The following is a 13,477-nucleotide window of genomic DNA, read 5'->3' on the forward strand; positions in this document are numbered from 1 at the left end:
AGTAATGCCAAAACCAAAGCCAAGATGAAAGGTACCAAATGACCCAGGAGAATATGGTTTTCCTAATTTTCTAGTAGTGTGGTTCATCTATGGATAAAATAATAAAGTAAAATCTTGGGGCACTTGGGTGGCTCAGTCAGTTAAGTGTTTGACTCTTGATTTCAGCTCAGGTCATGATCTCACAATGGTGAGACGGAGCCACACACGTCAGGCTCTGCACTGACGATGTGGAACCTGCTTGGAATTCTTCCCTCAACCTCTTTGTCCCTCCCCAACTTGTGCCCTCTCACCCTCTCTCACAAACAAAACAAAACAAAACTTAAAAAAATTGAAAAATAAAAAAATAAAAATAAAGTAAAATCTTTGTCAGCATTTGTCACTTACCTATTAGGTTTATCTATTTATAGTAAGGAACCTGCTGTGATTCTGATAAACTGCTATTAAATGTCAAATTACACCTTAAGTCTGGTTTGTATTTTGAAACAAACAGCAACACTTATTTTCAAAAGGGCCACTTACCTTCTATAATTTTCAAAGGCTTTCAAAATTTAAAGTATGGGATATGTGATTTTTAGAGAGAAAAGTCTACAGTTCTCAGAATCATTGAGTTTTTGTCACTTTAAGGGTATTTGTCTTTCTAAATCTCTCCTCTCAACAATACCCACTGCCCTCTCTCCTCCCCAATTCTAATACCTCTGCTTTCTTGGCAAGGGGTAGATTTCCCTATTGCTAAATCTTTTAAGTAGGCTTCATGCCCATTGCAGATCCCAATGTGGGGCTTGAACTCATCACCCTGAGATCAAGATCTAAGGTGAGTCAAGAGTCAGATGCTTGGGGCATCTGGGTGGCTCAGTCGGTTAAGCCTCTGACTTAACAAACTTAATACACTTAAGTATGGAAACAAAACCAAGCCTGTTTAAAGACACAACAATGAAAAGAAAAAAAAGATGCAACAGTGAACTATATTTTATACCAGTCAAAAGGGTTGTCAACCGGGCTCCAAACAAAGCCAAGCTAGATTTATAAACAAAATGAATAAGGATTACGATAAAGACCATTGTACAAAGCTGTTTTGGCAGAAAAGACACTTGGATCCTTTAAAAAAACAAAAACAAACAAACTTCTAGACCAATGGCTTTGGTCACTACATCAAAGCTACGTGGCTCAGTCCGTTAAGCCTCCGACTTCGACTCAGGTCATGATCTCACGGTTTGTGGGTTCGAGCCCCACCATCAGGCTCTGTGCTGNGTTCTACTCCTGCAGAGTAGAACACTACACTGTATGTTAACTAACTTCAATTTAATAAAACAAAAACAAGAACATTATCTTTTAAAGATGGTTTTAACTCTTGAAGCAAATTCTATTCCTAGATTGAATTCTATTCCTAGAATCCTATTCCTTTTTTAATCTCATAAAAATTTAATGAGGGGGTCTTAGGTGGCAGTCTGGTTGACTGACTCTTGATTTTGGCTCAGGTCATGATCTCATGGTTCTTGGGATAGAGCCCTGCACTGGTTTCCACGCTGACAGAGCGGAGCCTGTTTGGGATTCTCTTTCTCCCTTTCTCTCTATCCTGCTCACATTAAGTTAATGCGCGTTCGCACTCTCTCTCAAAATAAACTTAAAAAAAAATTTAAAACAAATATAATTCAAATCCATTTAATTCATCCACTTGGAGTGTACAATTCAATGGTTTTTACTATATTCAGTGTTGTGTAACCATCGTGAAAATTACTTATTGAACACTTTATCACCACAAAAAGAAACCTCTTACCCTCTAGCAGTCACATTCCACTTCCCCTAACTTCCCTAGCCTTAGGCAACCACTAAGTTATTTCCTGTCTCTATAGAATGGCCTATTCTGGACATTTCACATAAATGGAATCATACAATATGTGGCCTTTTGTGTCTGGCTTTATTTAGCATAAATGTTTTAAAAGTTCATCCATTTTGTAGCATATATTAGTACTTAATTTCTTTTCATTGCAGAATAATGTACTATTATATGGATATACTACATTCTATTCATCCATTCATCAGCTGATAAACATCTGGGTTATTTCCATTTTTTGGCTACTACGTATAATGCTGCTATGCTGTGAACATTCCTCTAACGAGTTTATGTGTGGACATATGTTTTCATTTCTTTTGGGTGGGTAGGAGTAGAACTGTTGAGTCATAGGGTGACTCCATGTTTACCTTTTTGAAGATCTGCCAAACTGCTTTCCAAAGCAGCTACAACACTTTACATTCCCACCAGGGCTGTTTAGAGGTTCCAATTTCTTTGGATTCTCACTAACACTTGTTATTATCTTTTTGATTATAGCCATACTAATGGGTGTGACATCTGATAAAGTACTAAAGTGACTAGTTTTGGGACTTTAATCAAGTCATCTAAACACTTTGACATTCAGCTTTCTCATCTGTAAAATGGACATAAAAAAATTTTTTAATAAAAAATAAAAAAATAAAAATAATGCACTTTTATTCCATAGGAATAAAAAGCATACAATCTGTGTAGCAATGTTTCTGAATGAAATAAAGTGCATCAATTCAATAGGCAGAATATCTAGACCACTGTTTGATTTTTAAAAGATTATTCAGTAAAAATTTAAAAAGTCTCATGACTGCACATGTAGACGAAACCTAGGGGTGCATGGATGGCTAAGTCAGTTAAGTGTCTGACTCTTGATTTTGGCTCAGGTCATGATCTCATGGTTCTTGGGATAGAGCCCTGCACTGGTTTCCACGCTGACAGAGCGGAGCCTGTTTGGGATTCTCTTTCTCCCTTTCTCTCTATCCTGCTCACATTAAGTTAATGCGCGTTCGCACTCTCTCTCAAAATAAACTTAAAAAAAAATTTAAAACAAATATAATTCAAATCCATTTAATTCATCCACTTGGAGTGTACAATTCAATGGTTTTTACTATATTCAGTGTTGTGTAACCATCGTGAAAATTACTTATTGAACACTTTATCACCACAAAAAGAAACCTCTTACCCTCTAGCAGTCACATTCCACTTCCCCTAACTTCCCTAGCCTTAGGCAACCACTAAGTTATTTCCTGTCTCTATAGAATGGCCTATTCTGGACATTTCACATAAATGGAATCATACAATATGTGGCCTTTTGTGTCTGGCTTTATTTAGCATAAATGTTTTAAAAGTTCATCCATTTTGTAGCATATATTAGTACTTAATTTCTTTTCATTGCAGAATAATGTACTATTATATGGATACACTACATTCTATTCATCCATTCATCAGCTGATAAACATCTGGGTTATTTCCATTTTTTGGCTACTACGTATAATGCTGCTATGCTGTGAACATTCCTCTAACGAGTTTATGTGTGGACATATGTTTTCATTTCTTTTGGGTGGGTAGGAGTAGAACTGTTGAGTCATAGGGTGACTCCATGTTTACCTTTTTGAAGATCTGCCAAACTGCTTTCCAAAGCAGCTACAACACTTTACATTCCCACCAGGGCTGTTTAGAGGTTCCAATTTCTTTGGATTCTCACTAACACTTGTTATTATCTTTTTGATTATAGCCATACTAATGGGTGTGACATCTGATAAAGTACTAAAGTGACTAGTTTTGGGACTTTAATCAAGTCATCTAAACACTTTGACATTCAGCTTTCTCATCTGTAAAATGGAAATAATAAAATATTTTAAAGACATTAATGAAAAATGCAGAAAAAATTTAGTATGGTATCCATCACAGAGTATTTAATAAATAGTTACTATCATGAGGTTCTCTGCTCTCTAAGAACTCATTATCTAAATGAAAAATAAATCTTTTCTAAATGAAAAAAAAATTGGGGCACCTGGCTGGCTCAGTTGGTAAAGCATGTGACTCCTGATCTAGAGGTTGTGAGTCTGAGCCCTATGTAGGGCTTACAGATTAAATAAATAAATAAATAAACTAAAAAGAAAAAAGAAAATGCTCTTGTAAAGTACTGTCTGGCAGTTATTACTCAATTTAAGTGCCCCCCCAAATGGCAGGTGCAATAAAGATACAAGATTGCAGAGAGGGAGATCAGTAATGGGTGGAAGGGATGGGAAGTCTTGTCAGACACTTTATTAGATTTTGAAATATAAGATCAGCATAGCTGGGAAGGGCGAGAGGAGGTGAAAACAGCACAAGTGGGCCCAGATTAAAGAAGGAAAGAGCTCAGGGGCATGTGGCTGGCTTGGTCGGTGGAATGTGCAACTCTTGATCTCAGTCCGTGTTGTGAGTTCAAGGCTCATGTTGGGTGTGAAGATTACTTAAAAAATAAAGTCTTAAAAAAAAAAAAGAAGGAAAGAGCTCAGATAGCCAAAAATAACAACAACAAAAGTTCTGTGCTTTTTCATAACATAGTAAAACACCACACTTAGAAATATGTCTGAATGGGTGGGATAAGACCATATCACAGAACTAAGAAAGGCCTCTGAAGTTCACCCTCCAAGTAACAGAAGCAGGTGAGGATTTACAGGAAAGGGAAACTTTTAGAAATTAGCGTGGCTGTAGAGGGAAACACTTGAGGCCAAGAAACCTACTAGAAAGTTGTTTGAAACAGGACAAATGGTGAAAATTGAGAGGAAAGGACCAGTTGTAAGAAACATGGAGTAAGAAAAATCAAGCAAACTCCCCGACTGAAGGGACTGAGTTATGAATATTCTGGAAATGACAATACACCTGGAACACAATGTGAAAATGACAACACATATCGGTAATCAAAACATTAATCCACACTTACCCTCTGCAATGTCTGAGCATGATGTGCCAATGGCTGTGTCCCCACTGTCAGCTACACTTGAACAGCGGCTGAAGCGACTCCGAAAAGCCTCTGAGATAACTGGGGTCTGCCATTCAGTCCCGAGGGAACTGCTCTTTTGAATTACACCAGAACCTGAAAGAAGTGTTATTTCCCACCTTTAGTGTGAACCAGCTGATATAACCCCCACAAAACTGTTTACGTAAATCACTTAAAAAAATTTTTTTTATGTTTATTTATTTTTGAGAAAGAGACACACAGAGTGTGAGTGGAGGAGGGTCAGAGAGACAGGGAGACACAGAATTTGAAGCAGGCTCCAGGCTCTGAGCTGTCAGCACAGAGCCTGACACAGGGCTCGAACCCACTAACTGTGAGATCATATCTTGAACTGAATTGGATGCTTAAGCGACTAATCCACCCAGGCGCCCCTACAGAAGTCACTTAAACCTATAGAAAACCAGCAGCACCCTACCCTTCTCTCTCCTGTACCTATTTCAGTTACTCTGAGTTAGTTAATTTTATTTTTATGTTTTTATTTTTGAGAGAGAGTGCCAAGTAAGGGAGAAGCAGAGAGAAGAGGAGACAGAATCTCCACGCGGAGCATGGAGCCCAATGCTGAGCTCAATGTCACGACCCTGAGATCATGACATGACCTGAGCCTAAATCAAGAGTCCGATCAACTGAGCCACCCAGGTGCCCTTGAGTTAGTTAATTTTAAATCGAAATAGCAGGAAAGTTGAGAATGTTCACAGACAGAAATAAGACTTACCAAGAATCCAGGAGTACTGGGATGGAAAACAATACTATTTAATAGTAGCTACTGCCATTTTTTGAAACCTAGAAGCCTTAACACATTATCAACATGATCTCTTCTTACTTACTGCACAGTATCATTGCCCCTATTTTACAATGGATAGGGCTGAGATTTGAACCCAAGTTGTTCAAATCTCCACATTCTTTCCTTTTACAGGGCTGCTTTTGGCACTCTATTCTTCAATGTGTAGTCTACACAAGGCAGGGTGGCTTACCATCCCTGGTCACTATAAAAGCCAGTAGCAGCCTTAACTCCTTCCTACCATCACTGTGAAACCTGAAAATACCCCATATGTTTCCAAGTGCTCCCTACGGTAACAGGCAGTCCAGTCTCTTGATGAAAATCATTGCTTGACTGAACGAGGGTACCCTGTGGGCAGGGTGAATCCAGATCAAGGTAAGTCTTGAAAGTGAATCTGAAGAGTCTAAGACTTTGAGTGCAATGCAAAGAAACCACTAAAGTTTCTGAGTGGGTAAGACAAAACAAGACTGATGGGATTTATTTAATTCTATCAGCTTGCTATTTAAAGGCCAGTAAGTAGAAAGTATTCAATAAATAATCTGCTAGTATTTATTGTTAAAAAACCACTAAGTTTCGAAACTGTATCTGATGATCCATGTAAAAAATCAGACAAAAAGTAAATAGTGTCTCTATCCATTTAAAGCGTCAGAGTTTGAGTTGAAATCAGAAAATAAGGTTCTACACACGCTTTGATTTAGTGGGAAGCAAATATTTCAACCTAAACCACCTTACTCTCTTATTCCAATTTTAGTGCTTCTCTCATCTTTTCACCCACTTTCTTCCAATTTTGCTACATTTCTGCTTTCTACTGAAGGCACCCTAACTTTCTCCAAGGATTTGTCTTAATTCTTTGGGTCACAATGGACTACCTAGTTTAAAAGAATTTATATACATGCAGTAATCTGTAATAATCTTTCATAGAATATATACCCAACAATCAGAGCTGATCAGCATAAGGTTAGCTGGTGTTACTATCTGTACTAAGTATAATTCTAGCTAAAAAGAAAGTAATCTGACTTCTTGATGAGTCTATATGGTGTTCTCTCTCTCATTCACATACAATTTGCCTGGCACTTTGAAATAAAGAAAATTGATTAAGAGCCTCTATTACCATCTTCCTGGGCTCTTACTGGAAACCACTTCTTGTTACTACGACTAATCTTCCATTCTTTACCAGTACCGTTTTTCCATCTGCTCACTCCATACATCAATTCTGAAGAGATATTTTCTAAAATATAAATTTATTTTGATATAGGTATAGATGCTTATGCTTACTGCAAAGTTCAAATTTGAGAGCAAAATTTTTTTGTGTTATGTTACATGTCCTATCACCAGCACCTTCATCAAAATATTAAGACCATTATTAACTGAGTAAGGGATTACTAAAGACAAAGCCATCAGATGAGCAGAGAGTTTTGTTAGAAATTGCCACATCCCAAAGACGTTTGTGTTATACACATAACCGTCATAAGAAATTGTACAATCCTGCCAAACAATGTGTGGCATAAATCAGATGATGAATAAATATTTGCTGAATGAATCTTGAAATGATTCAACAAACCCTTTTTAAAACGCTTAATCTATGCAAGGCAGCAGGCCTAGGAGAATACAACAAATATCTAACAAATGTCTGCTGTAAGGCACTGTGGTATTTTAAAGTTAAATGAAGCATATCCTGGGGTGCCTGGGTGGCTCAGTCTGTTAAGCGTCTGACTTTGGCTTGAGTCATGATGTAGCATTTTGTGAGTTTGAGCCCCACATCAGGCTCTGTGCTGACAGCTCGGAGCCTGGAGCCTGCTTCAGATTCTGTGTCTTCCTTTCTATCTGTCCCTCCTCCCCCCCCCGCCCCGCTCGCTCTCTGTCTCTCTTTCTCTCTCAAAAATAAACATTAAAAAAAAAAATTCAAAGAAAAAATAAAGCTGAATAAAATGTACCCCTTTCTTCATAAATACCCCAGGATTCAAAAAGTTATTTTTCTATATTACTTCTTCTTTGAATATACCATATCTACTTAATATGTTTATTGAGTATGTATATGTATATTCATATATTTATACATGTTTAATGTACTTAACATATCCACTTAGTGTATCTCCTGAGCTTTCAAAATCTTGTCAATCCACTCCAAAGATAAATTCCTGAGTCTCTAGTGACAACATAACTGAGACTGTAGGCATCCAAGAAGAATTCCAATCTTTGTGGGCTAGCAGATGACTGACCCACCCACAGGACTACAAAGACAACATAGAACACAGTAATTTATGCTGTGTTTTTCTGATTTCAAATGGAACTATGTGCCAAAGTCATTCTGTTCCTTCATGTGTCCTCCCCTCCCAAACAATCACGTGGTCATGTTGGAAGCCACGTAGGACCAGAGATAAAGAGCTGTTCTCTTGGAGAGGACTGTTTTTCTATTCAATATAGTCTCATGTTATTTTTGTTCTTTTAGTATTGGCATTTCAGTGAATGCTTGTTTGCTGAATGTTTCCTTTAAAGGAAATCTCTGTTGTGGAATAACAGAGCAAAGGTCAGAACTTAGCCCAGAAAACTTTGACTACTCACCTGGTGATGTAGCATGAGAGATCCTCTCACTTGGGTATTTCTCCTGCATGGCCATCAACACAGTTATTTGAGCCAACTGTAGAATGAAGGAATAACCAGTCATATCTCTCCATTACTTTTAATTCCCTGTAACTCACATTCAGACCAAACTGTCAAAACAACACAGAATAGTCCTCCACCTGTTTTAGTCCTAAAAATATTTTTTAAGGCAAAGAAATTCCCAATACTTCTTCCTACTTCTCTTCCTAAATTAAGGAATAGAAAATCTAGAACCAAATAGAGATTCCCAATACTGATCCTATATGGTCCTAGAACCCCTCAGTTGCTGCAAAATTAAAAATAATATTTTTAAAATGTTTATTTATTTTGAGAAAGCAAGCATGAGCAGGGGAGGGTCAAAGAGAGAGGGAGAGACAGAATCCCAAGCAGGTCCTGCGTCGCCAGCACAGAGCCAGAAGTGGGGCTTGAACTATGAGATCATGACCTGAGCTGAAACCAAGAGTCACCCAGGCACCCCAAATATAATATTACTTTTATTTATTTTTTTAAGTTTATCTATTTGAGAAAGGAAAACAGAACACATGAGTGGGGGAGGGGCACAAAGAGAGGGGGAGACAGGGAATCCCAAGTAGGCTCTGCACTGTCAGTACAAGGTCCAATGTGGGGCTCAAACTCACAAACTGTCGGATCATGACCTGAGCTGAAGTCAAGAGCCGGATCTCAACCAACTAAGCCACCCAGGCACCTCTAATATTACTTTAATTAACAAACTTTGGGGGTGCCTGGGTGGCTCAGTTGGTAAAGCCAGTTGGTTAAGCGTCCAACTTGGGCTCAGGTCATGATCTCATGGTTCGTGGGTTCGAGACCTGCGTCAGGCTCTGTGCTGACAGCCAGCTCAGAGGCTGGAGCCTGTTTCAGATTCTGTGTCTCCTTCTCTCTCTGACCCTCCCCTGTTCATGCCGTCTTTCTCTCTCTCTCTCAGAAATATATAAAACATTAAAAAAAAAAACAAAAAAAAAACTTTGCCATCGATTTTCTTAGCCAAGGAAACAGGACAGGGCAGTGGGGTGGAAAAAGAACTAAATAACCAAACCAACAGTGGAGTATTATAGCTTCAGTTATGATTAACATAAATTCCCCTCTTCCTCCACTAATGAAAACTAGTCATATGATTCACAATTAGACAGAATTTGGGGCGTCTGGGTGGCTCAGTTGGTTAAGCATCCGACTTCGGCTCAGGTCATGATCTCACGGTTTGTGGCTTCGAGCCCCACATCAGGCTCTGTGCTGACTGCTAGCTCAGAACATGGAGCCTGCTTCAGAATCTGTACCTCCCTCTTTCTGACCCTCCCTGCTTATGCTCTCTCTCTCTCAGAAATAAATAAAACATTAAAAAAAAATTTTTTTTTAATTAGACAGATTCTTGGTCATAAGCAGAACTTCCAATTCTCAGCTGGGAACATGAGATTTTCTTCCCATTTCCCCACTTCTTAAAACTATTTACATTTATTCTAATGGTAGGCTGTGAGAAATCAGAATTCTGATTACTGTCTGTGTAAACAAAAGCTTTAATTAACTGTAACTAAAATTAGGAAATAATATCTTACTTTTGAATAGTATTTGAGAGGCATGGCAGTACAGGGAAGTGGTTCAGAGTATGCACAAGTGATCAGACAGCTTGAGTGTGAAGTCTGACTTATCAATTAGCTGTGTAACTTTGGGAAAATTTCTTAATATCTATATGCTTCAGTCCCTTCATATAAAAATGAGGATAAAAACAGAACTTAATGCATGCTAATTCAGTTAGAATTAACTCACAACAGCATCTAACACATATTAAGTGCTTAATTACATTTTTAATATTATTACTTGGCAGTTTATGTCAATAAAAAAGAGGTACATCGTGTCCCCTGGAAGATAAAGTATGAATTTAGGATCTGAATTTATAAGAGATCCCAAAGAGTTTGAAACAAACTCAGTCACTAGATCACAGTTCTTAAGAGGTAAATTCAACTTTGAAGAGAAAACAAAGGCTATACTGATACTACTTCTCTAATATGCTTTACTGACCCCTATAGTTTTCTCTTAGTAACAACAATCCAAACCCTCACTTATTCACTGCATCAACATTAATGGTACCATTCCCTGAAGTCCCAGGTCTTCACAAAGAGATTGTTCAGTAAAAATTCAACATATGGCTATTACTATTTAGTGTGCTAAAGGTGACCCAGAAGGATTTTATTATCTGCCTAGTAGTGATATCAAATGGCCAATATCAAAATCCTTTTCTTCACTCATTTCTTTAAAGTATAACAAAACAGTTGTAGGCCCATTGGATTCTGAGACCTTTCCAAATTCAGAAGAGTTGAAAATAGGATGACAAAAGAACTCTCAATTAAAGAGTTACTCTAGGGTCAGCTGGGTGGCTCAGTTAGTTGGGTGTCCAAATTCAGCTCAGGTCATAATCTCGTGGTTTACAAGTTTGAGCCCCACAGTGGGCTCTATGCTGACAGGTCAGAGCCTGGAGCCTGTTTCAGATTCTGTGTGTCTCTCTCTCTGCCCCTCCTCTGCTTGTGCTCTGTCTCTCTCAAAATAACATTTTGAGAAAAAACACTTAGAAATTTTTATTTAATAAAATAACTTTTTAAAAAAATTACTCTATAACTCAGCAATTCCACTCCTAAGTATATGGTCAAGAGAAACAAAACATAAGTTCACACAAAATCTTGTATATGAATGTTCCTAGCAGCATTATTTATAATAGCCAAAAAGAAAAAACTAAAATGTCCTTCAAATGATGAATGGATAAATTCCATTTAACTTTTTTTTTTGATTATTCCATTTATATGAAATGTCCAGAACTGGCAAATCCACATCGACAATACATTAGATGGTGGGGTAATGGGGAGTGACTGCTAATGGGTATGGGGTTTCTTTCCAGGGTGATCAAAATCTCCTGAGATTAGATAGATAATGATGGCTGCTCAACCTTGTGAGTATACGAAAACCACTGAATTGTACACACGTAAAATTGAATTTTATTGCATGTAAATTATAACTCAATTAAAAAAGGAACTCCCACCAGAATCAAAACAGTATGGAAGAGATCATTCTTGACTTTTTCCTACTAAGTTCAGAAGTAGATGAGCTATTGGTGGAAGTTTTTAGGATCATTTGAAAGAGATAAAGATTTCCCATGATACAAGTGAGAGAAATGAATGTACAAGAAGTAAATAACCAAATACACAGACAAGAAAGGTAGGAGTGAAATGGAAGCAGAGAGAAAAAAAAGCACCCAACATTGGTGGTTTCTATCTTCTAAACCCTTTAAACTACTTAAGTATTTATTCATATAACAAATTTAATATGTATTCAGTACTTCCTCCCCACCAGGCACTGTGCTAAACACTCTATAGGTATCATGTCTTATGTTTAATGCTCATATCAAACCTATGAGGCAGTTCCTATTATTATCCTCATTTCATGGATGAAAAAACAAAGGTTTACAGAGGTGAAGGTCATACAGCGAAAAGAGGCTTCAAAGCCAGGACTGTTCTCTAATGCTACAATTAGAGTCTAGTTAGCAATTTTTCTGTGTGTGACAAAAAGAAATAAAGGCAGTTGCTAAGGCCCCACAAGTTAGGAGTTTCTGCTTCAGACCCAGCCAGATCTGCAAGCCCCAAAGAAGTTAGGAGCAGGGACAGCGCGTACGGTTTCTTCACTTTGCTCCTGGTCACCAACCAGGCTCTCTTTCCCAAGGCGCTATCCAAGAGTTAGGTTTTGATTCTTCTATTTCTCTCCTTAAAGAATTATAATCTTAGTGTGGAATGTCACACTTGGCAGCTGCTGAGAACCACAAGACAGGAAAGGATGTGAAAGGATACACAGCCGACACAAGCACAGGAAGAATCTCACACCATCAGAGAGCCCGGGTGGCTCTGTCAGTTGAGCCTCCAACTCTTGCTTTCGGCTCAGATCATGGGCTCACCATTGCTGGATGGAGGCCTGCATCAGGCTCGGCACAGAACCTACTTGGAATTCTCTCCCCCTTGTGTACGTGCGCTCTCTCTCTCTCTCAAAATAAACAAACATACATTTAAAAAAATCTCACACCATCACACTACTTTCGTGACCATGATCATATTAACCCAGACCTAAAGAAAGAGGCTGCCTTTACAGAGTCCTGAGAAAAGGACTTTGGGCAAGTAATGAGGAACCGTTATCTTAATCACCCTGGTAAATCATAAGTCCTCCTGACCTAGCACACAATATTCATTCAATTCACCCACCAAAATGTATTGAGTGCCTACTATTCGCCTGGCTCTGCCCTGGCAATATACTAGTGTAAAAGACAAACAGGGTTCTGATCCTCCTGTCCGATCGTGTACTAAGTGCTCAATACCCTCTGTTGAACAAACACGCTGTAAACCACTAAACTTGGGGTTCATCCAAAGCACCAGCTCCTGCTCGCCTAAGAGCAGGGTTCCGAACTCCGGATGCTCCTGACATTTGCAGTCAGATAAGGGTTAGGGGGCGCGGGGGTTGTCCTGTGTACAGGTGGATAGTTAGTGGCATCTCTGTTTTCTAGATATTAGGAGCAATCCCAGAGCTAGGGAACTGAAAATGTCTCCAGACGTTGTCAAATATCCCGTGGGGAGCAGAGTCGGCTCGAAACTCTAGCCTGGCGCCTTCGCACGAGCTGTCCGTTCCCCAACCGTAACTCTCTATTCATCCTTTAAGCCTCAGCCCCAACCTCGCTTCCTGGCGAAGGGCTCCCGGCCCTCTCGGACTACACCGGCGCCTGGTGCTTAGTGCTCGGGGGGTATTTAATCAGCCCACACCACTGAGTGCTAACCGAGTCCATCACCCGAATAATGTCGCCTCTTCTCCCGGGGCTGTGGGCTGCGTGAAGGCAAGCAACGTGCTTCCCGCCGTCCCGCCGGCGACTGGCACGGGGCCTACCCTTTACGGAGGTAAAGCAACTGCCGTGAAGTGAATGATGGAGAAAAGCCAGGCGAAGAGGGCGGGGAAGCGAGCGAGTCGCGAGGGGGCGTGTGCGGGGCGTTATTTTAGGAAGCCCGGCGGGTGAGAGACCCAGAGAGTACGGCTTAGCGGCTCCGCGCATGCGCCTCGCTCTCTTGCGGCCCCCGAAGCTGGCAGGTCAGGAGTGTTTCTGGGGCTCCTCCCGGGCGCCCCAAGGTGGGGCGGGGTCTGTCAGGCCGTCAAGGGCTCCCGAGGGGAGGAGGACTTACGTGGGGCCGAAAGCGGGCGGCGAAACCTCTCACCCAGAGACGCCGACTGCGGCCACCACGTC

General features: G+C 39.7%; 1 protein-coding gene across 4 annotated transcripts in view; it reads right to left on the reverse strand.

Annotated features, from left to right (window-relative positions):
* Positions 1 to 13,477, reverse strand: part of CEP85 (centrosomal protein 85) — a 36,876-nt gene that overhangs the window by 19,002 nt on the left and 4,397 nt on the right. For 2 of the 4 annotated variants that reach the window (XM_077775710.1, XM_077775707.1), the window contains exons 1-3: positions 13,019 to 13,098; positions 8,164 to 8,239; positions 4,749 to 4,901 (exon numbers count right to left, since the gene is read on the reverse strand). In XM_077775710.1, the coding sequence (XP_077631836.1) occupies positions 4,749 to 4,901; positions 8,164 to 8,239; positions 13,019 to 13,027 (238 nt within the window). In that variant the 5' untranslated portion in view covers positions 13,028 to 13,098. Of the gene's footprint in view, positions 1 to 4,748; positions 4,902 to 8,163; positions 8,240 to 13,018; positions 13,099 to 13,415; positions 13,472 to 13,477 lie in introns of those variants that run through there. The other 2 variants (XM_077775708.1, XM_077775709.1) reach the window with 2 other exon arrangements.

The sequence above is a fragment of the Crocuta crocuta genome, unplaced genomic scaffold (assembly GCF_008692635.1).
Source record: "Crocuta crocuta isolate KB4526 unplaced genomic scaffold, BGI_CrCroc_1.0 scaffold127, whole genome shotgun sequence".
Classification (NCBI taxonomy): domain Eukaryota; kingdom Metazoa; phylum Chordata; class Mammalia; order Carnivora; family Hyaenidae; genus Crocuta; species Crocuta crocuta.